This window comes from Electrona antarctica, assembly GCF_951216825.1.
Source record: "Electrona antarctica genome assembly, chromosome: 14".
NCBI classification, from domain to species: Eukaryota; Metazoa; Chordata; class Actinopteri; order Myctophiformes; family Myctophidae; genus Electrona; species Electrona antarctica.
In genome coordinates, this window is record NC_136795.1 from 19,652,149 (window position 1) to 19,676,632 (window position 24,484).

The following is a 24,484-nucleotide window of genomic DNA, read 5'->3' on the forward strand; positions in this document are numbered from 1 at the left end:
ATACAACCACCTGAAACCCAACCCATCAAAAACCCAACTATGCAGCTTCCACCTGAGGAACCGAGACGCGAAAAAAGAACTGAGCGTCACTTGGGATGGTCACAAACTCTCCAACCATACCCACCCCATGTAACTTGGAGTTACACTGGACAGGACACTCCTTCAAAAAACACCTGGAGAACACAAAAGCCAAGGTCAACACCCACACCCGTGAAATAAATGTTTACACACCTCATTCAAGTTGCAGGCAGGCAGGCAGGCAGGCAGGCAGGACGAGACAGGCAAGCACACAGGCAAGCAAGCAGGCCGAGGCAGGCACGCAGGTAGGCCGGCCGAGGCAGGCAGCCAGGCAGGGGCAGGCACGCAAGCAGGCAGAGGCGAGGCAAGCACGCAGGCAAGCCCACAGTCAAGAACGCAGGCAGGCAAGCACGCAGTCAGGCAAGCACACAGTCAGGCAAGCCAGTTTCAGACAGGCAGGACAGACAGTTTGTGGCAGACCGAGGCAAGCAGGCAAGGCGCAGTTAAGCAACAAAGTGCAGGCAGGGGGACTATCCGGCCTAAGGCTGCACTGCAAGGGTTGGATCCTGGCTTGCTGCAAATGCTGGTCTGGGCTGGCTGCACAGGCTTGCTGGGCTTGCATTCCACACAAAAGCCACGGTCAACACCCACAATAACATCCTGTGAAAACTAGTGAACTCCAAGTGGAGTTCACTAGTTCACTGGAGCCGATCACGTGCCTTTATGCGGTCCCCCCCGCACATCAGACGACTGTGTATCGCTCAAGATGAATGGAGAACACAGGAGATAGACAGTGAAGTTGGGGATGAACGGAGGAAAGTCTGGAAGGAAATGATAGAGAACACCAACATGACAATAAACAGCAGGAAGGCATGGGCCACAATCCGCCTTCTTGGCAAAGACCACACCACCCATAATCACAATGGTCACAGCAAACTCTGTTGCATCACAACTGGTGGCCAAAAGTCGTAACAAACACCGCTGCCGACCCACAGGAGAACACCATCACACAGTGGTATTAGACCAACGACAATCAGCCAGCCCTCAAACCAAACCCTTCGACCTAGAAGAACTCGAAACTGCAATGGGAAAGTTGAAATCTGGAAAAGTAGCAGGGATTGATGACATAATGGCAGAATGATACAGCACCTGGGAACTAACGCAAAGACCTGGCTCCTGGGGATGCTGAACACATGCATGGCACAGAAAACCATCCCTTCTGTCTGGAGAAAGGCCAAAGTGGTTGCAATCCCCAAACATGGCAAAGACCCATCATCCCCAAAGAGCTACCGACCCATTTCCCACCTCTGCATCACCTACAAGCTCTATGAGAGGCTGCTACTCCAACGCCTCATGCCACTCATAGACACCAAGCTGACTAAAGACCAAGCTGGTTTCCGTCCCGGCCGCTCCTGTGCTGGACAGAGCTCAACCTCACCCAACACATTGAGGATGGGTCTGAGGGAAAACAAATAACTGGAGCAGCATTCATAGATCTCTCTGCTGCCTACAACACTGTCCAACACCGCACAATGGCCAGGAAACTACTGGACATGACTGGTGACCTGGACCTGTGTCAAGTCATCAAAAGCCTCCTCAACAACAGGCGCTTCTATGTCCAGTTAAATGACCAGAGGAGTAAATGGAAATCCCAAAAGAACGGCCTCCCACAAGGTAGCGTGCTCACCCCCTCCTTTTCAATATCTACACAAACGACCAGCCACTACCCACAGAATGCCAGCGTTTAATCTACGCCGACGACCTCTGCATTACCACCCAACAAGCAGACTTCCAGAAGATTGAGTCACCCATCAAAAACCCAACTATGCAGCTTCCACCTGAGGAACCGAGACGCGAAAAAAGAACTGAGCGTCACTTGGGATGGTCAAAAACCTAACCATACCCACCCCATGTAACTTGGAGTTACACTGGACAGAACACTCTCCTTCAAGAAACAACTGGAGAACACAAAAGCCACGGTCAACACCCACACCCGTAAAATAAGTGTTTACACACCTCATTCAAGTTGCAGGCAGGCAGGCAGGCAGGCAGGCAGGCAGGCAGGCAGGACGAGACAGGCAAGCATGCAGGCAAGCAAGCAAGCAGGCCGAGGCAGGCATGCAGGTAGGCCGGCCGAGGCAGCCAAGGGTTAGGGTTAGTCAGCTCAGCCAGGCCTCTCTCGAGGCCTGGCTCTCTGTCTGCCTGGCCCGGTCAGCCCCGCCCTGCCTTGCAGCAACATAATCAGCCGGCCTGGCAAGCCAGCCAGCTCAGAATGCGAGCTCAGCAAGCCAGCACAGCGAAAGAATTTACAAGCCCAGACTCAGAAAAAAACAGTTTCAGGCCAGGACAGGACAGACAGTTTGTGGCAGACCTTGGCAAGCAGGAAGGGTCGCAGGAAAGCATTGGCAGCTGGCAGGAGGCCCGGGCAGTCAAACCCTACCCTTTGGCTTGGATGACTAATCAAGTGCACTGCACTGGGCCCGGGCAGTCAAACCCTACCCTTTGGCTTGGCAGACAGAGAGAGAGGCCTGGCTGAGCTGACTAACCCTAACCCTTGGCTGCAATGGCTGAAGTGCGCTGGCTTGGCAGCCTGACTTTCTACACTGGCTGACTGGCGGGGCTGGCTGGCTGCGTTGGCTGACTGAGCGGGCTTGCTGGCTAGAGCCTTCCAACGGTGTCTACCTTGATCTCCGTCCTAAGAAAGAAAGACAGAAAAAGAAACACACATAAATTCAGAACGACTTAAACCCTCTATATTTAATAAAACAATTCTGGACAGGAATCCTGTATTGCAGGGGTGCCCAAAAGGTACATCGTGATCTACCAGTAGATCACAAAGGCTGTGCAGGTAGACCACATGGCATGCCCCTGTATATAATCTATCACTTGAATTAAGGTGACTTGATTGATTGACATAAAAAAGGCCTGTCAGCTCAAATGTTGCACACAAACATCAGTAGCATTACAAAGTTATTGTGACAGTAATAATTGCTATAGTGTGTGTTCAGTAACAGTGTTAAATAGTTCTATATTGTGCAGTAATGATTGCTATAGAGTGTGTTCAGTAAAAGTGTTAAATAGTTCTATATTGTGACAGCAATCATTGCTATAGAGTGTGTGTTCAGTAACAGGAATATTCCTGTCTCTCCAGCTCTTTAATAAATAGAAAAGGGTTTAAAAAAAAGAATCTTCATGTAGGTGACACATTTTCAGCCAATCAGGAGAAAGTAGCTATTTATGAGCTTAATGTTCCAGTTCTAATTGTGTCTGTTACATTACAATCTCACTTGTTTAATCTGTATCCTCACTGCGTTCCTGATTGGATAAAATTGCAGTTTCAGAAAATGCTTTTTCTGTTTAACAAAAAGCTGGAGAGACCGGGAGACCTCTGTTACTGAACAACACTATAGCAATGATTACTGTCACAATATAGAGCTATTTAACACTGTTACTGAACACACACTATAGCAATGATTACTGTCACAATATAGAGCTATTTAACACTGTTACTGAACACACACTATAGCAATGATTACTGTCACACTATAGAGCTATTTAACACTGTTACTGAACACACACTATAGCAATGATTACTGTCACACTATAGAGCTATTTAACACTGTTACTGAACACACACTATAGCAATGATTACTGTCACACTATAGAACTATTTAACACTGTTACTGAACACACACTCTATAGCAATGATTACTGTCACACTATAGAGCTATGTAACACTGTTACTGAACACACACTCTATAGCAATGATTACTGTCACAATACAGAGCAATTTAACGGAGCAATTTAAGGTAACCAAATGCACCCCAGTAGTAGATCTTTACACTCTCAATAGTTTAATTGTTGTTAAGCATCTGCTTAATTTCCAAAAAACTACACAATTAGAGAATGTAGAAGATTGCTACTTTTAATCCTTTGTTTGTATAATGCTGATGATATTTATATATATATATATTACTATAGCGGAGTGGTTAGTGCTTTGTTAACAAAAGTGCCCGTGATCGTTTCCCGCCAATTTCACGTTTCCCGCTAATTTCAAAGAATTGTTGTTGCTTCCCGCCAATTTCACAGAATGTTTGTCCTTTTACCAACCAAACAAACAATACTCTTTTCACCTCTAGTCGATTATTTATTCAGCATTTGAGCCACGGACCACCATTTGAGGCCATTTAGTCTCTCAGACCCATTTGAGCCACTGACCACCATTGTCACTTATGAAGTTACTTGTTATAGTGTTTATATATGTTATTACTAGTCGGTAAAACCGTCTTCCACTAGTCGAGTGGGTACTGTCCGTGGTATGTAAACATCAGGGCCCAGAACCCTGTCGAGGACTGAGATTGTGTTTCCTTCTTACCAAACAAAATTGATTTTGCATCTAGTCGAGGTCCATTATTCATTCAGTATCTGAGCCACGGACCACCATTTGAGGTCATCTAGCCTCTCAGACCCATTTGAGCCACTGACCACCATCGTGAGAGTCTATAAATGTAATGGTCCGTGGCTGAAATACTGAATGAATAATGGACCTCGACTAGATGCAAAAACAATTGTTTGTTTGGTAAGAAGGAAAGAAACTCTCAGTCCTCGATGGGGACTCGAACCCTGGCCCTGATGTTTACAAACCGGCGACAGTAACCAGTTGACTAAACACGGATTTACAAATTAGAAGTAACATATATAAACATTATAACAAGTAACTTCATAAGTGATAACATGTTTGAACAAAAACAACGTTAAGCATTCAATAACATTTCATTATTTACCTGCTGCCTGCAGACGACGACGGACACGATGTGTGACGTGGCATTGTCAAACAAACCTGACCAAACCCGCCCCAACGCGTCTGCGCCGTATTTGAGGTGGGCGTCACTTCCTTCTGGTGAGAGGCCACGCCCGCGAGTTTTTTCCCGCGAGTTTCTTGTAGTCATATTGTAGTCCTCCTACGTTACATCCGGGTCCCGTCCGCTTCTCATTGTAAATACTAAATAGCTACATATGAACGCGTGATTTTTTTTTTACAATAACGTTATTTTTCAGAAAGGAAGCCATTGAGGTCTTAATGGGTCTTAATGCTTCCAACTCGAGTAGAATTATTAATGTAACTGTAAGTGTAAAGTGTCCACGACAAAGAAAATATATGACGTGGAAGTTTCCTTGAGTACAACCCGGAAGTGGCTGACGTCACGGCTTAAATACACAATACAGACCCTGATCTCCAACCTTATAACGTCCTTGGTGGTCTAGTGGGCTAGTCATCCGTCTTTGAGTCCCAACATCGTAACTTTGGTAGTTCAAGCCCCGTTCGTAAAAGAAATTTCAACACGGACTACTTGTTTTTGTCAGGTTATGTTTAGGGCTAGTTTGACATGCATTAGGCTACGGACCCCCATTTAGTGGCATTTCTATCTATGGGACCCCCAGCAACCGACAGGTAGGTAGCTACTGCAGGGGGTCCCACTCCCCAGACCCCAGCAACCGACAGGTAGGTACTGCAGGGGGTCCCCGGACCCCCCAGTCTGAGACCCACTTATAGCTCTGGTCCATAGCTCTAATCTAATGCGTTGCATTTAGACATTAGAGCTATGGATCAGAGCTAAGACTCACTGTGCTATTGTAGGCTATAGGCATATTGTTATTATAGGTCAGTCGGTCCGTAAACACTGAAGTTGGTGCTTTGCATGAAAGTAAGGATAGCACTCAATGAATTGATTCACAATACACTTTTCATTATATTACATGAAGCAGACAGCCCTGTGATGAAACCTTTAGCATACTCCTAATATATCATGGAGGTGTAGTCAGCACAGTAGATTCATATATTTCAATCGATCTGGGATGTTAAATTTGTGCAAAACTCTGTTCAATGAATTGCCTCTTCTGCTACATTAACCATTACTAAACATTAAACGTTACTTATACCTGTTATTGAGACTCCTATAGAGCATGTTGACATGGATAGCTTGGTTAGTAGTATCTCTGTTATAGTTAATGCAGTTTGATTGATTAAATGAATACCCTATTTTATTAGACAGAAATGTAGAACAGTAGTACAAGTACCTTCAAAACAAAATATTTCACATGCAAGTAAAGGCATGGTGTTGGGCAAAGCAAAAAAAGCACTCGTAGTAAAGTACTATCCAAGCTTCTGGTTTCGAAGCCCTACAGCGCTGTGACCTTTGTCCTGTTGTATGTTTTGTTTACATTCAATATGAAATGCACTATTTCACACTAGAGTGTAAAGACGCTGTGTTCAGATTACCACACCTGAAACCCACTTTATTGTCTACCATACAACAGTAATACAACATCATCATTTGTGAGATATAGCAATGCAATTTTAATTGTCATATCGATATTTATAACAGCCAGACAGCTCTGTAATTACACTCTTTACACACAAAAAAATAATTTGGGAGACACTTTGATCTAATGCAGTGTTTTCCCAAACTGTGGGTCTCACTCAACAGTAAAACTGTAAACAAACCAACACACAGTTTAAGTGTACACTTGAGTTATGACTGTACTTTTCAAGGTGTATAGCTTTGCTTAAAGCACCTCCACCTCAGCACCTCCCCCGTAAGGAGTACGGACAACCCTCAACCGCCTGAGGACAGGTGTGGGACGTTTCGGTGCAGCCATGCAGAGGTGGGGTCTCACAGACAGTGTCCACTGTGGGGTCTCACTGTGAGACCCCACTCTCTGTGAGACTCTCACAGACAGTCCACTGCGCATGTGGGGATCCACTACAGACTGTGGAACACGTGCTGACCTGCTGCCCCAAATACCGGCCATCGAATGGTGATCGTGGCTTAATTGACCGTCCTAGACGATGACACACTGGACTGGCTTGCTGCAACGGAGCTGAAGGTCTAAGGACATACAGCACGACAGAAGACGATATACAACCACACATAAATACCCCACCCTAAGAAAATGGAATGATAAGAATGTTAAATAAATAGTTGAAATTGCATGAGGCATAAATGGAAAATAAGAATCAGGGTTTTTATTTTGATCAACCATAATACACTTTGAACATCATCTTGTTATTTTTTATGCTGCTCTTAATCTTCTAATCCTTTCAGGTGTTCCCAGACAGATTGTCCAGTCCCACAAATTCCTCCATTCAGATCATAATAGAGAAGATTGTCCACCCATCTCCTCAGCTGGTCCTCCTGGGGTGACAGAAGAGGGTCCACCCATCTCCTCAGCATCAGCCTTTTCACACCATCATGTTAGGTACCGTGGGGCAGTAACTCATTTAAGTAGCCTACATATTATTGAGTACTGGAATACTTAAGGCCTACTGTAATGGAAATACAATTTCTATTATTTTTAGGCTATTGATTTATCGATTATTGAGTTATACTATGGTTCACTAAAACAACGAAACAGTGAGTCCGTAAACTTCTTGGGCATTCTTTTATTTAACTTTTAAAACACAACTAATGCATTTATAAACAGTCTTCATCTAATGTCCTTGTTTATTTTTGTTTTTCTTTCTAATGTCCTTATTAAAGTGAAAATACAAATAGTAAGGGCATTTTATCAGGTATTTGACAAATCTGGGAACTAAATCGTTACCAAGAAATGTCTTCACCAATGTGTTTCTAAAGGTGTCTAATAACATGTACTAAAAGTTTGAAATTCAACTCCCGTGGGAAATTGAGTTATTAGCATAATATGCATAATATGCCCATAACATCCTATATAAGGCAAAAAAGTCCAAATTTCATCATTCTTTAAGTAGCATGTGACATATGAAACTAGGGTGATTGCATGATTCTGAATCCATTCCAAGCATTAGTTTTGCACAAAAAACACTCCTTGGGCTAAATTAGGCCATATCCACTTGACCAAATGTGCTGACCTCATCACGTTTGTGTGGCCGTTTTCCTCCCAAGGAGTGTTTTTTGTGCAAAACTAATGCTTGGAATGGATTCAGAATCATGCAAACACCCTAGTTTCATATGTCACATGTTACTTAAAGAATGATGAAATTTGGACTTTTTTGCCTTATATAGGATGTTATGGGCATATTATGCATATTATGCTAATAACTCAATTTCCCACGGGAGTTGAATTTCAAACTTTTAGTACATGTTATTAGATACCTTTAGAAACACATTGGTGAAGACATTTCTTGGTAACGATTTAATTCCCAGATTTGCATAGATTTCTCTTACTAAAAGGAAACAAACATATTTACATTGAACCAGAACAGCAATCTGTGTTGAAGGTTGGGAGGGGGGCAGGGACGTGGTGGGCCCATAATTCAGCCCGGGAAGTGGAGTTGCGGAGGCCCTCTAGGCGCGTGGCCGAAAGCCGCGTGCCGGCGAACTGAAACACAGACGTATCAAGGGCGTGCGAGCGCATTTTAGGTCACTTTAGGTCCTACAGTGACCTAAAATCATTGTCCATGGATGTCATGTTTATACCTGCCACAGAAGATAGTGCTGCATGGTTTTACACAAAAGGTTGTTTTTTTTTTTAATTAAATGTGATTTTTTTTCCAAAATGGTGGGGTTTTCAATGGCGAGAATTCAGAATCTCAACAAATGACATTGGTGTCTACATCAGTGGTTCCCAAAGTGGGGTCTGGGGACCCCCAGGGGTACTCCTGGGAGTTCCAGGGGGTCCCCAGCTAAATTATGGTTTGGAACCAACCATAATTGGGTGTGTAACTCAGTGTACAAATGTAACCAAATGGACCCTGATGGGTCCATTTGTACACTCAGAGTTAAATTAACATTGATTTTACAATATAAATTGGGGTCAATGTCATTAAATGGGGGTCTGTAAACGAGTTGTGTTTTTCATCATTTTTGAGGATTTGAAAAAAAGACGAAAATAACTCAGAAACTACAAAACATTTCAAAGTAAAAGGTTCCAGCATGTGTCTCCACAGTAAGCTGAAGTGTGAATGGAGTTTCTAGGTGAAAGTGCTTTTTTGACGTGCCAATCCCTGCCATTGAGCCCCATTGTAAATTTCTCAAATTTGAAAGCACTATATTTCCAAAACTATGAAACATTTTAAGGATTCCCTTTCAGGCAAACATGTCCACCGTAAGATGAACCTAAATAGGTTTGAATGGGGTTTCTAGGTGTAAGTATGTAGGACTAGTAGCATGCCAAAGTTTGTTCTTTTGCCATTGAGAATGCATTGGGCGTTTAAGTGTTTTCAGGCAGGGAGACAAACGTACATTAAGTACACTTTGGAAACTCGAAAAAGAAAATAGATATAGAAATGTCAAATACGCAATTGTATTTGTTCAAAAGTAGTTTATTGTACAAAAAAATAAACAAAATAAAAACAACAATCATCTAGTGGTATAAAAAAAAGAAACTCAAAGAAAAAGCTTACTGGAACAAAGCAAAGGAAACTTTAAAGCTCCAATCCTGGATTTAATAATAATGTAATTTTATAATAAATCATTTTTTATCCATTTGTATGGTGGATTATAGTAAGAGGTGGACTGGCACAACTGTGGTGGTTGGATACACACACTCCTTACCCTGTGTATAGACCTGGAAAGCCTATATACCATATATCCGGGAAAGCATCTGTCATTTTAGTCGTTATATCATTGCTGTCGGGCAGAAACCTCTCATCTATGAGATTAGATTTTTGTGTTTATTCGTAAATGAATGCCCTACTATTTGTTCATAGTTCATACTAGTGTCACACAAAAGTAGCAGATCTGGAAGCGACGCGTTTTGTGCTTGTAGATCTGTTACAATTGCTATTTTTGAATTTGAATCCTGAAGTAACAGTTCCGGACATATGAGGTTTCCACCCGGCAGACAGTACATGATTAATCTTTTGAATAAAAAAATATACCCTTTTCCAAATCTTTTGAATCAGCCTCAGGTCTAAATGGACAGTTACTGCACCTAATGTCATATCACAATATTTACATTGTATGCTATTTTATTGGTAACATAGTCAAGTTCAGAACACAAGACATGACACCATCTTTGTTTAGTTAAATATGCATGCGGAAATCTTGGATTGGCGCTTTAAGAAACTAAAGAAATGTCAAATACCAAAAGTTAAAAAGAAAAAAGGCCATTACAATCTGGAATGGATAGTAAACTAACAAAATATTACCATAAAAGGGACAACTGGAGTGTGCAACAGTAGGGGAACACCACAAATGGAACTTTCTCCATGCACACTGCATCCATTCACGAATGGCTAAGGGCAGATACTGAAAATGGAAATCTTGCCTTCAGGAAATGAAACACTGTGAATCCCTGAGTGTTCATTTAACTCAGAGTATACAAATGGAACCAAATGGACCCTTACCGGTCCATTTGGTCCCATTTGCACTAGACTTGGGCGATACTTGCTATTTTCATATCAAGATTTTGGCCACTAAAATTGGCGATACACGATTCAATCACCAGGGGGTGTTGCGGAGTAGGAATTACATCACAAGCACAGTGAAAACAATGACAGATATTGGATATGTTGGGGTTAGTCCCAAAGAAAATACTACCGTAAATATCTGCGTCTGTGAATGGTGAGACAATAGGTATCACAGCATCATGTTCTGATGATCTTATCTTTAATATCACAATCCAAATCATAAGAATAACATCCACTATCCGCAACCTATGGAGCGTTTTGTGAAGGTTTATGGCGAACTGTGATGATGTGGGATGTCCAAACCATGGAAAGGAGTGTGAAATTCATCTCGGCGAGACATGCAGTGAATAGTTTATTACTATGTGTTAATATTAACACTCGCTACTCGTCTGCTTATTGGGCAGACATAGCGCTACCTACACCAGAAACCAGTCTGCATGCACAGTAGGGTGCATATTCTAGAGATTTTGTATAACATTATTAATAACAAAATGTCTTAATTTAAGTGTGAGGGGAGGAAAAAGAAATACAATCACCAATCAAGCCAAATTCAACAATCTCAGAGTTAAGTAAACACTGAGGATTATTTGAATGTGTATAGGCAGGTTTTTGGTCCTTCTCCAAATAATACATGATAAGTCCTGGCTCAGCCAGATGTATGGGCTGTGATCAGCATACAAGTGTGCCACACACAAAAAACATCATCCAAGTAAAAAGGAAAGAAAGGAAGAAAATAAAAGTTCTCAGTCAAGAAAATGTCAACACCGGTGTTGCTACATACTGTATAGCCAACTAAAACATACAACCTATGTCAGGTGAGCATTCAGAGATGGAATGTAGGTACATTTATATAAACAGGCAGCAGATCACAAGCAAATACAGCTACTGATTTGCTGCTTCACAGGCATCGATCCAATCACTGTAAACATCCACTGGCTCCGACAGATCTAGAAAACAAATGGTTAAGGACCAACCAGACTCAATATACAGGTAATTGGACTCTTTATCAAAGTGGTCCTCAAACATTTTCATGTCAAGGACCCCCAATTAATGTATGTGGCCCTGGACCCCCACAAGAACATATTTTGCGACAGTGATGTTAAAGGGTAAGACCACTTTTTGAGAGGTTTGGGTTGTTTTCTTACCTTATTATGGGCAAACTAGTCCATTCCATGAGTTATTTCGCTCCGTTGTGTTATCAATTTAAGAAATAAAAAAGTCGCTCATTGACTTCCACTGTAACGGGGAAACAGCTCTCAAAGTCACTCTTTTTTTAGCACATAAACCAACGAAACAAAAGCTGATTCTGAGTTTATGACATCAGGAAAGCTCATGCGGTTTTATTTTCGTCTTTTAAGATAGATTTATAAAGTTACTATTTTAGTCGGAGATAGACTGAAGCAGTACTACGGCGTTCCCAACTCTCGCGGGGACATCTTGTGAGGTTTCGTTTGTAAACAAGTCTCCACGCTGTTTGAGATGCACTCAGCTGCAGCCTCGCGTATACGAGCAGTCCCAGACACTTCTTCTAAAGTGTCTCCCTCAAACACGTCCATTGTGTATGTTTTTAGTGACAAGCGGACGAGATCAAATCCATTTGTTTATATCACCTGTCATGGATCAACGGCATTCCAATAATACGCTTCAGGAGTGGTGTACAGTTTTGGTCCAATCAGGAAATGGGGAGAGATGGGGGGGGGGAAGACATGCAGTAAAGGCCGTCAGGATCGAGAGTCGAACCCGCGGCACACTGCCAGACTGGATTGCCAGCCAAGGTGCCTGGACCACTGAGCCATGGCCCAGGCCATCAGATCGCTTTTTACTCAACGCGAACAGCAGTGATTCAGTCGACGTAGGCATACCTACCGGATCTTCCTTCTTCTTTTTTATTAAAAATAAAACCTCATGAGTTTTCCTGATGTCATAAACTGTCAGAATCAGCTTGTTGCATTGGTTTATGTGCTAAAAGAGTGACTTTGAGAGCCGTTTCCCTGTTACAATGGAAGTCAATGAGTGACTTTTATTTATTTTGTATTTCTTAAATTGCTAATAAACAACACAACGGAGCGAAATAACTGATGGAATGGACTAGTTTTCCAATAATAAAGGTAAGAAAACAACTCAAACCTCTCAAAAAGTGGTCTTACCCTTTAAAATCTAAATGTTTAAAAATAAAATGTGTACATTGTGTATGAGTAATTCCAGAAGCAGACTTCCAGACGTCTTAAAAACACTGCCCTAAATCACTGTGATTGCCTGCGATGTTGAATGCGGAGGGAGCACTCGTCCATGCACGAGGCTGTTCGCGGCAGGGACTCCCTCACCTTATGCCTTGCTTGTGGCTTGCTTGGGCAATGGGCACCTCTCATGACCCTCACTTTTTTTTTTTGAGTGAACCGAAGCAAAAACTCCTCAAAGTAACTAGGTTGGAAAGCAACGTGTGTGCGCACGCACTGTCTCAATGTTTGTATACAGATAATTGGTATATATACACTGTATAGTAATAGACCAGATTTCACCTTTCAAAATTTTATCCAACGATTTTGCAAACCATTTTTTCACCCAGTGTCAATTATCTAATGTAATCCTGGGCGCTACAGTTCCTCTGGTTGGCATGCTTCTTCTGTGCATGAGGAGTCCAAGCTGATTATTTTCACCTGGCCGGACGTAGCGAGTGGAAGGAACACGTTATTCCGACCAGTTCCTTTCCCCTCCATCAGGCGACCTGGCTGGCCAGGGGGAGGTAGTTTAGAGACCAGGATTACTGCATGTTTTTTGTGAGGGTACCTACCCTAGGGGACACGGGGAGAACATGCAAACTCCACACAGAAAGGCCCTTTTGCCAACCCCGCCTCGGGTATGGGCACTGATGACACGGAGGAGAGAACACGCCCCCAGCACCCACAGCATGCTATTAAATGTTATTTCTAATTAGTAATTACAGTGATTTCTTTATACAAGCTGGAACTTTCAATGAACAAAATGACATTTTAACCAATCCGTATGGTAGAGTACTACTGTATGTTCATACAATATAACTAGCACAGATTCTCTCCCTACACTTCCATTGAGAACCTTAGACCCTGGTGTCAGGCAAGGAAGCTTAAGGAAAGGTCATGGTCACGTGACTGGGCTGCGCCATGACACTTTCATGGACACTTTCATGGGAGGCAAATCTCACACCGGAATTTCAATGAATACATAGTGAATGGAGCCGGCTCGTGAACAAACATTATTTCTAAACAAACGGTTCAGGAATATAAAAGACATACCACAAGTTGTTTTCTAATCACTTTCATTTCGATGTGCACAGAGTGCACAGTAGGCCTACATAATTTTATTTGAGGATCTAAACAGCACCAGGTATTGTTTCTGTCTCTGAGGTATCGCGAGATTTGGCTGCCAAACAGGAAACGGCGGACAGTCTCGCGATAGTTGGCACATTCAGAAACGTACTATTTGCTCTTTAGATACCTCTATAAAATCACACAGTGTACACATAAAAAGCAACACAGCAGACAATAATGTCTATAATAATAAGTTACTTTCCAGAAGTGATTACTTTACAAAGGTCTCAGTTATTCAGAAATAGTGTTTGTTCATGAGCTGCTCACTGAGCTTGTTGACTCCAGTGCATTCCACCGAACTTCCGGGTGTAGTTTGGCTCCCATGGTGCAACGAATCTGCCGTCTGGAATTGCATGATAGCGAAAATGACATTGGTGACCTTAGGACATTACTGGTTGACAAGTAGTACTGCCTGATGGTCATAAGCCTGGCCAGCCAGTCTGTAATTTTATAAAACTTACGGTAATTGTAGCTTTAAAAGGATACATGTTATAGGAGTCTGGAACTCCTCCAAGCAAACAGTGCATGAAATAATTCCTGTGTTCCGAGTCCTTTCCCTAAAAAACAATCACATGGGGAAATGGTTGTATACATATTGTTCATGCTGGTGGTGGTGGATACAATGTAATGCAAACAAATGGATAAATACAAAATAAACACAAACAGAGGCTTATTTTATGTAAACATTTCAGCCCTATTCAAACATTTAAAAACAAACAAAAGTGTTGCTCTAGAAGCTCACAACGTATTTCAGCCCTTTTTGAAAAAGTTTTAAAAAGTTCACCTACAATGACATACACAACGAACATAGTATTGTTGGCTGAGTGGTTCAAATCTGGAAACATTGGCTACATAATTGACGATACCTATCGTCATAAAAAAGTGTCATGATGACCAATGCAGACAAACAGTTGGGGCCCTCTATTAGACGTGCCATTAGACACGCATTAGACGTGCCATCATCATCATTGAGGTTAACTTACATTTTGACGTCACAGGACTTCTCGTGGTTACAGAACGGACAGGTGAACTGGGTGTCCAAGTTGCCCGTCAATTTCTTCTTGGGAGGTGGTTTTCTCTTGGACTTCCTGCGTCCCATTGTTGAGAGTTGTGGCTCTACAGAAGGTAAATAGACATCATTATTTTAACAGCTGAGCCTCCGAGCTGGGCAATGTGGATACAAAATCTATCACTATATTTCATACAATTCATACAATATAACTAGCACAGATTCTCTCCCTACACTTCCATTGAGAAGTGTAGGGAGAGATTGTAGGGGCGGCTGTGGCTCAGGAGGTAGAGCAGGTCGTCCAATGATCCCTGGGTCGGCGGTTCGAATCCCGGCTCCTCCTGTCCACATGTCGAAGTGTCCTTGGGCAAGACACTGAACCCTACATTGCCTCCAATGAGTCGGTCGGTGTGCGCTTGCCACCATTGGTGTGTGAATGTGGGAAGTGAGGACGCTGGCGTTGACTGTTCGCCGCTTCACCTCCCAATGTATGAATGAATGAACCATTGTAAAGCGCTTTGAGCACTTGGAAAAGCGCTATAAAAATGCAATTCATTATTATTATTATTATTAATTCATTATATTTTATACTATATTTTTGACCAAACAGTAAACACCATGATATTGATATTGAGAGAATATTGTGGGGATCACATTATATTCACAAAGTATTGACAGATTTGGGGGGGATTTCTGACTTTGATTTTTGTACAAGAACAATACAATGCACTGAACTTTTAATTACCAACTTTACTCCAAACTTGTAACTAATGGGTCAATGATAGTCACTTCTTCATCTGTAATGCATCATCATGTGTGTACTACGGTATTTCAGAATGCACCCATGTATCTGTAATGTACATCATGTGTGTACTACGGTATTTCAGAATGCACCCATGTATCTGTAATGCATCATCATGTGTGTACTACAGTATTTCAGAATGCACCCATGTGCTTGAATTGCAACTGTGTGCATTGCTGGGGGTGCTGGATGAATATTTGGCCCTCATGTTTTCATGTCTTAAAGGGATAGTTCAGATTTTTTGAACTTAAGTTGTATGAAATACTTGCCATTAATATAGTGGTTGCAACTGTATTCATTGATTGACCGAGTCCTGTGGTGGGAGTTCTGCTCTGGTTTTGGTGAAATATCAAGTAGTTCCGGTCATTTTGTGGGGGGCACTGGGGGCCACGCAGTAAAAGTAAATCAATCCACAAAACTAACGTCATTTCTATTGTTGACCTATTTCTAAAATATTAGTGCAACTTCCGTTCTTTTTTTACCCCTCTATCACACAGAACTATGTTTTTTGTGTCCATATCACTACGCCCAAAAAAATAGTTCCATGTGATAGAGGGGTCAAAGTTGAACGAAAGTCGCGCTAATATTTTAGAAATAGGTCAACAATACAAATTACGTTCGTTTTGTGGATTCATTTACTTTTACTGCGTGGCCCCAGTGCCCCCCACAAAATGACTGGAACTACTTAATATTGACCAAAACCAGAGCAGAACTCCCACCATGGGACTCGGGCAATCAATGAATACAGTTGCAACCACTATATTAATGGCAAGTATTTCATACTAAAAATCTGAACTATCCCTTTAATGGATTTGTTTTGATTTGTGTGTCGATTCAAGATGTACATTTTAGGGGTGGGACAATATGGGTACCTCAGGATACAATATCTGTGGCAATATTAGGCCCTCAATAATGATAATATCATATTATTTGATATATTGTGATATTGCGATATTCAATATATTTCATCAACGATATATCACGATATCTGTAACTGAAAATGAAAAAAATAACCAGAAAAGGCAAAAATCTGGAATTATGTATCGTACAAGATTTTGTGTCACAAACTAGCCAATAAGTATATGAATCTTGACTCCTCCAAACAGTAAAACACGGACTGCAACTTGTCTGTCCACAACAATGGGTACTACTACTACTACTAACTAATCAATATCACGATTTTCGATATATTGCCAGGAGGACGATACAATATATTGCGATATTGATATATTGGCACACCCCTACATTTCCAATCACCATCGATTGAAAAACAGTAAAATGTATTAAATCGATTTCACCACCATTGTATATACTCAATACTGACAAGGCGAAAACGCGTTAGACATTTTCGCAATTATGTCTTAACATTAACATTAATGTCTTAACATGTATTCACTCACTTTGCTAAGCTCAGAATTGCATCAGTATCCCTGAGAGATGATGACAGATCACACTGAACTTTCATCATTCAAATAAATAAAAATACTCATCATCATCATAAAGTAATTGGAAATAGTTGCAGACTGAGATGGCCCGTACGGTTTAGATTAAGAACATTGATAGGCCTATTTAATAATAACTTCTTTGTTGATGTGTCTCTCTGTAGGCTATTTTGTGGGTCATTGTCATGCCAGCCTTTTGATGGGGTCATTGGGGTGGAGAACGACTATGATTTATGTTGAGTAATTCATGATGATGCTATCTATAAGGTAGGCTATATGCTGCAAGAAATGCAAGATGCTGCACTGTACTATTAACGTTGAAGGGCCGAATAGATAACGTGCGTGCTGTGTGGTCGTCACGTAACTAAACAGTGACATTATTGTTTTGTTTTATTTTATTTGCAGGCGTCACACACGCCACATGAGACGGCCGTTAAAACAAGAGTTCCCTTTCTTGTCACTTACGGTAGTGATAACCAGCAGCAGTGTAGTGTACATTGAACTGCAGAGTAAACACTAAACAAAGCTGCAGCCAGGCTAGCAGGCTAACAACAGCTAGGATAAACATGGCCTGTGCTGCGATGCATTTTAGTTTTGGGGGGGACAAGTTGGACAACTCTGGTCTGCGTGCACGTGCCTAACCTTCGCGCAAAACATACAGGCGATTAATCAGCATTTTAAACCATCTACTGTCTGCTGTTCTTACCAAACGAATGGCTTCTGGCTGTTGGCGATGATGATGATGATGATGCTGTGGAAATTCAAGTAGATCCGGATGATGCAGCCATCACATCCCAGTCGGGTAGCGCGCGCTGTCTAGACACACACAGGAAGTGGGACGGACCCGGAGGTTACGTCGCTCAGCGCAGTGCCGAGCTGGGAGCTGGGAGGGATCAATTACAATAATAACGTTTTTAGGGGATCACTTCGGTTAATAGCACTTTGCAGACTGTATGTTGGATAATAAAGGTGTCTGCTGGCAGTGCTGGCTCTGGCTGTCCTGCCGGAGCATCCCAAGAGACCTTCTTCAAAGTCAAACAATCTTCATACAGAGTTTCTGACACGATTGTTCCCTGCCTGTCCACTAGATGTCCTCGTTGTTGCTTACTACAATCCTGTTACATACCGGTATACAGTATAAAAAAATGTTTGCCTGAGAGAATAAATAAATGAATGATCTGCAAGATTCAAGAAGTTAAGACAAACAAAGTGCCTTATATGTAGCCTAAACAATTATATTCAATTTCAATTCAAATTAGCTTTATTGGCATGAGAAAACATACGTTTACATTGCCAAAGCAAGTGTCAAAATATAAAAACAGTTGAAAATGGGGAAAGTATACAGTTGGAGGAGGTACAGCATTTTGTAAACAGAGTCACATTGCATCGTTATATACATGTTAATATAGAGGGTCTTCCTCATCATCATTGTGCGTTGGAAAAGGAAAGGTGAGAGAGGTCAGCGGTAGGCTTCAGGTCTCTCTCTCTCTCGCGCGCACACACACACACACACACACACACACACACACACACACACACACACACACACACACACACACACACACACACACACACACACACACACACACACACACACACACACACACACACACACACACTTTCCGGAGACACCAGGGTTTTCTTTCTATATACATTTGATTGTTTAATTGTGATATTATCAACATGAATAGCCTATAAAACATATCAGAAGGTCTACATTTCCCAAAAGGAAATGGAAATAATCATTCAGTCTAACCAGAATCATAAAACACTAAACGCTGCCTTTATGAGGCAACCTGTCCTATAGGCCTACAACCTGCTATCTGCTGTCTGTATTGGACATGGATGATAAACGTAGCGTAACCTACTGTACATGAAACAGAAGATAGGGCTTTTGGGGAGAAATGAAACTGACTCACAGTCGACACTCAACGAGCCCTATTCACATAGTTTAGTGTAAAGATGTTTGCCTGGGAGAATAAATAAATGAATGATCTGCAAGATTCAAGAAGTTAAGACAAACTTGGTTTGTCAACCAAGAAATAAAGTGCCTTATATGTAGCCTAAACAATTATATTCAATTTCAATTCAAATGAGCTTTATTGGCATGAGAAAACATACGTTTACATTGCCAAAGCAAGTGTCAAAATATAAAAACATTTGAAAATGGGGAAAGTATACAGTTGGAGGAGGTACAGCATTTTGTAAACAGAGTCACATTGCATCGTTATATACATGTTAATATAGAGGGTCTTCCTCATCATCATTGTGCGTTGGAAAAGGAAAGGTGAGAGATGTCAGCGGTAGGCTGCAGCTCAGGTGTCTCTCGCGCACGCACGCACGCACACACACACACACACACACACACACACACACACACACACACACACACACACACACACACACACACACACACACACACACACACACACACACACACACACACACACACACACACACACACACACACACACACACACACACACACACACACACACACACACACACACACACACACACACACACACACACACACACACACACACACACACACACACACACACACTTACTTTCCGGAGACACCAGGGTTTTCTTTCTACATACATTTGATTGTTTAATTGTGATATTATCAACATGAATAGCCTATAAAACATATCAGAAGGTCTACATTTCCCAAAAGGAAATGGAAATAATCATTCAGTCTAACCAGAATCATAAAACACTAAACGCTGCCTTTATGAGGCAACCTGTCCTATAGGCCTACAACCTGCTATCTGCTGTCTGTATTGGACATGGATGATAAACGTAGCGTAACCTACTGTACATGAAACAGAAGATAGGGCTTTTGGGGAGAAATGAAACTGACACTCAACGAGCCCTATTCACATAGTTTAGTGTAAAGTCCAGTAATAAATATCTATCTCACGTTGCATCAAAGGATTTACGAGCAACCCTCTCTGGTATCAGGACGTTTGCTGTCGGGTGGAAACCTTTTATGTCCAGGACCGTTTCTTTTTTATGATTATCTTAAAAACATTGTAAAATCGTGAAAATAGACAATCTATGTGTAATATATCCAACACAATACACTATGAGCTGTAGATCTGCTACTACTTTTATGCAACACTTTTATGTATGATGAAGTAGGGCATTCATTTATGAAAAAGCATGTTGAAATATGAAGATATGAGACCAGCAACGAAGTCCTTTAAATATAAAGTTTAAAATATATTACCCTCTGATATCGATTCCACCACAGCAAACGAGGTCGTGCTGAAACAACAGAGCTTCTTAATACGGCACAGTTGAGAAGCAGGAGTTAAACTATTAATCTGGTGTCAGTGAGGTCAGATGTATTGCTGGCCGGCTTCATATATTCAGATCTAGTATGTCAAACCATGTATGGCTATCCAGGGGTTTGATGAGATCAGTGTCGTGATCTTCATGGAGATCCAGGTGATGATAGTCAACTCCACATATGGAGATCCATGTGTTGTAACAGTACCAACTTGATTGATTTGCAAGTGTGACCCGCGTCGCGGCAACCACATGAGACTGTCACCATAAATTGACATTCCCATGGCTAAATACATCAGGGATCTCCATATATGGGCATCACAGGGATTGTATTAGGGCATCGTCTGGGAATGCCCATATATGGACCATAGGCGTCATGTCACGAGGCGTGATGGACTGATAACCATATATGGAGGTGAGACTGACGGACGGACGGGTTTTGCAGGTTTTCATAGTAATCTGCAACCTTATTATTATTATTACTGTAGCCCTATAGGCCTGCAACCCGTATACGTAGGCCTACCGCATACACTAGTATTCCTGGCATATTCCCTTAAATCCAGCGTAAGCGATAGTTCATTGAGGCACGGAAGGCAGAAGGTTATTCTATATAGTTCCCCTCATTCATTCCCCTTAGTAATTCATTCTGCTTCTTTAAATCAGCTGCCTCTCCAGGTCATCTCCCTTCACTACAAGCCATCTCATCCATGCCCTCATTCCCACAGTGGAATTCAGGCAGCATTCTTAAGCAGCCTCAGCCCACTACTCATTATTCATGCTGAGCTGTCAAAGCAGCTCGTTCAGGGTCTGTGTGAAATTTCCTCCCTGTAGTTCTTAGTCCAGCAGTTATGGGATATTATTGGATTGTTTGCGATCGTGTTGATTCATTGTGTTGAATCATGTGTTGATGTGTTATTACTGTGTATTTTGCTCATGGAATTATTGTATCTTTGGCTCTGCTCTGGGGGGGGGGGGGGGGGGGGGGGGGGGGTTGTTGACCTGTGTCTCGGTACACAGATTATCACATGAGCAGAGCCACACCGCCATACTAAAATACAATAGCTTTGAAATAAATGGTTTATGGTCAATCTGAGCTGAAGTCTCTCAATGAACTGTATCTATTATACAGTCAAGGACATTTTCCTGTCATGGTGGGATGTTGGGTCTTATCAGTGTGCTGCATGTTGCACATTGTACCTGATAGCTGTTCTATTCTGTCTTGGAGTGGTAAACAAAATGATTAACACCCCGATCGCCCAGGACAAAGTTCACCGTCCTTCCAATTAGTAACACCCAGCTCCCAGGACGAAGTTTTATCAAAAAGAGGGTTATTATTATTATTTTATTTTTTGTAATGTGACTGTCGATTTGTGTCAAACCCTTTTTTTATTTTATTTGTTTGTTTGTTCTGTATTGTTGTTACTGGTATTGTGGGTGTTGTGTTTGTGTCTGAAAAAGAAAATCCAATAAAATACTAATCACAAAAAAAATCACACTCATGTGAACTGAGTGGTGTAAGGTCTTATATAGACTGATCAGCTGTGGTATGACGTAATGTCTGACGTAATGAAATCACACCCGTGTGAACTGGGTGACCATAGCAACCATGCTAATTTTTTTTGGTACGGACAGACACGTAAACTAACGTAATGAAATCACACCCGTGTGAACTGGGTGACCATAGCAACCATGCTCATTATTTGAGTGGTGTAAACCACTCCTACGACTGGCTTTGTTAGTTTACGTGTCTGTCTGTCTGTCTGTCTGTCTGTTCGTACCAAATGAGCATGGTTGCTACGGTCACCCAGTTCACCCGGGTGTGATTTCATTACGTCAGACATTACGTCAGATCAGAGCTGATCAGGCTATATAATACCTTACACCACTCAGTTCACACGGGTGTGATTTTTTTGGTACAGACAGACACGTAAACTAACAAAGCCAGTTGTAGGAGTGGTTTACACCACTCAAAAAGAGGGAGGTTATTGATATCAAAGCCGATCGCATCGCTCCACAGCCTGGGAGCGCCTGTTGCGCAACATTTGATGTTGCGTAACAGTGGGACGTGATCGAATATGTTCCCCCCCCTGTTTTGCCGATGAGACCGAAAATCCTAAAACGTTAATAACTCTTGATCTAAATCATCCCGTCCAATTCTAAGAAAAGATCATGTCTTAGACAGCCCACCACGGTCCCGTCGCTAGTCGCGTTAGATTTAATCATACCTCCCGTTGTTGTCGATCGGCTCTAGAGTGTTTTGGCTACATTTAGCTGCTACAGCCACATCCGGGATAACATCCGGTCCGTCGGTAAAAGTGCTCCGCTACTATAAATCGCCAGGCGCTATGATTTAATGGATTAAATAACCATTCAAATTGCCATGTGCAATTGCAATTGCACATGGCAATTTGATTGCCGCAATACCATCCAGTCACAGGTGTTTATAGAGCATTTTGCAACTGCTTCGAACACAGCTCAGCCAATCATTATCATCCCCATCACACCTCCAGTCCCGACAGAAGCGAAACAGGAGATTGAATCGTCTACTCTAACTAAATTAAACAGGAGATTGAATCATCTACTCTAACTAAAGGTCTGAAGGACTTTTAAGCGGCGTCTCCTTATTGTCAGGAGGAACATAACTGGGTATATTTATCTTTGAGGGTGTTCTGAATGAAGTTGGAGCTGCACTATAGACTATACAGTATGTGACTTTCCTGTTCTACCCCGGAACTGAACCTGGGCCTCCAGCACAAGTCCTGAAATGTTTACCACTGAGCTAATAGTAGGCCTACCTGCCTGCTTGCTCTGGGGAGAAATAGAATTTTGACCCTCAGGTCAAAGGTCATGTCCAACCTACTGTAGATAATATATCAATATACCTGACGAAGGCCACAGACATCGTGTGCGGCCGTCCGCGGTGTGAAGTGAGAAGCGCAAGGACGTGCTTCAAAGACTGGGGGGGTGATTGTAGCCCCCAGCCAAGACCCAGCCCGCAACAGCCCTGCCAATCGGGCTCAGCCCTATTGGCACAACAGGTTGCGTGTTGGTCTGGCGAGTGGGAGGCCCGGGTTCAATCCCCGTTTCCGCGCAATGCTACACGTGCACACAGGTTTAGGACAACGGAAAGTGTCTCTTCAAACCACCCGTAATGTGAATCCGTTTGATAAAAGAATGGCTCCTGATTTGGAGCTGCCTCAACGCAAAACATTCACTTCAGCTCGTGAATGCAGCTCTTAATTCTCCACAAATCTTCGTGATTGTAATTTTCCCATAATCAGAGTGTCAATTCCTTGTGCTCATTGTGTTTAATTCTCTAGTCAATAAGTCAAAGAAGTTATTAGATTTGTGCCAAGGCGATCCCTGCCCGGTGATTGCCGTTTTTGGGGTGTCTCCAATCGAGGAACGGCTCACGGGTATTCAGGCAAACGCTGTGGCATTCACAACGCTTTTGGCTCGTAGATTGATACTTCGACAATGGAAGTCGGGGGAACCTCCCTCGTTCAAACAGTGGGTCAAAGAGGTTCTCTCCATGATTCCTTCTAGAGAAACTAAGGTACAACCGTAGTGGTTCTAAAGATAGATATATTATGACTTGGACCCCTTTCATAGAGTTTATGGAAAGTATACCTTTCACTTAAATTCCTATTCCCTTGTACAATCTGTTACCTCACACCAAATCTGACATTGGGCGACCTCTGGTTAGAGGCCCTCAGTAAGTAGACAGTTGGATATAGAGCAATTTACTATTTTACTGAATGATGGATACAATGTATGTAACCTAGATACCATACCCTGATGGAAAATGCTGTTTTACTTTTCTTTCCCTTTCTTCTTACTATGTTCATTAGTACTTTCAATACTAGTTTACTAATTACTTTTACTGTCTTGTACTGTCTGCCTTTGTTTGTTTTATTTGTCTTGTTCTGACCTTGATTGGGGGGGGGGGGGGGGGGGATATTTACATGTCGGATACAGCAAAATGTACACATATGTTTATTCATTGCTGCATCAATAAAAAAAAAAAAAAAGTGTTTAAAAAAAAGATTTGTGCCAAGGCGCATCATGCGCAATTCCCTCGTTTCATCACGGCATTACGCAGCAAATATGTAATGGATTTAAATAATGTAAAATTCCCCATAATCAGTAACACGTGCTGATACTTGCACAACTTAG

At 42.1% G+C, this 24,484-nt stretch overlaps 1 protein-coding gene across 2 annotated transcripts in view; it reads right to left on the bottom strand.

Moving 5' to 3' along the window:
• Window positions 1–9,307: 9,307 nt before the first annotated feature.
• LOC306936173 (transcription elongation factor 1 homolog) overlaps window positions 9,308–24,484 on the bottom strand; it is a 29,635-nt gene continuing 14,458 nt past the window's right edge. The window contains exons 2-6 of one of the 2 annotated variants that reach the window (XM_079519657.1): window positions 17,718–17,894; window positions 14,742–14,874; window positions 14,220–14,315; window positions 14,026–14,101; window positions 9,308–11,358 (exon numbers count right to left, since the gene is read on the bottom strand). In XM_079519657.1, the coding sequence (XP_079375783.1) occupies window positions 11,278–11,358; window positions 14,026–14,101; window positions 14,220–14,315; window positions 14,742–14,857 (369 nt within the window). In that variant the 5' untranslated portion in view covers window positions 14,858–14,874; window positions 17,718–17,894 and the 3' untranslated portion in view covers window positions 9,308–11,277. The remainder of the gene's footprint in view (window positions 11,359–14,025; window positions 14,102–14,219; window positions 14,316–14,741; window positions 14,875–17,717; window positions 17,895–24,484) is intronic. The other variant, XM_079519658.1, reaches the window with a different exon arrangement.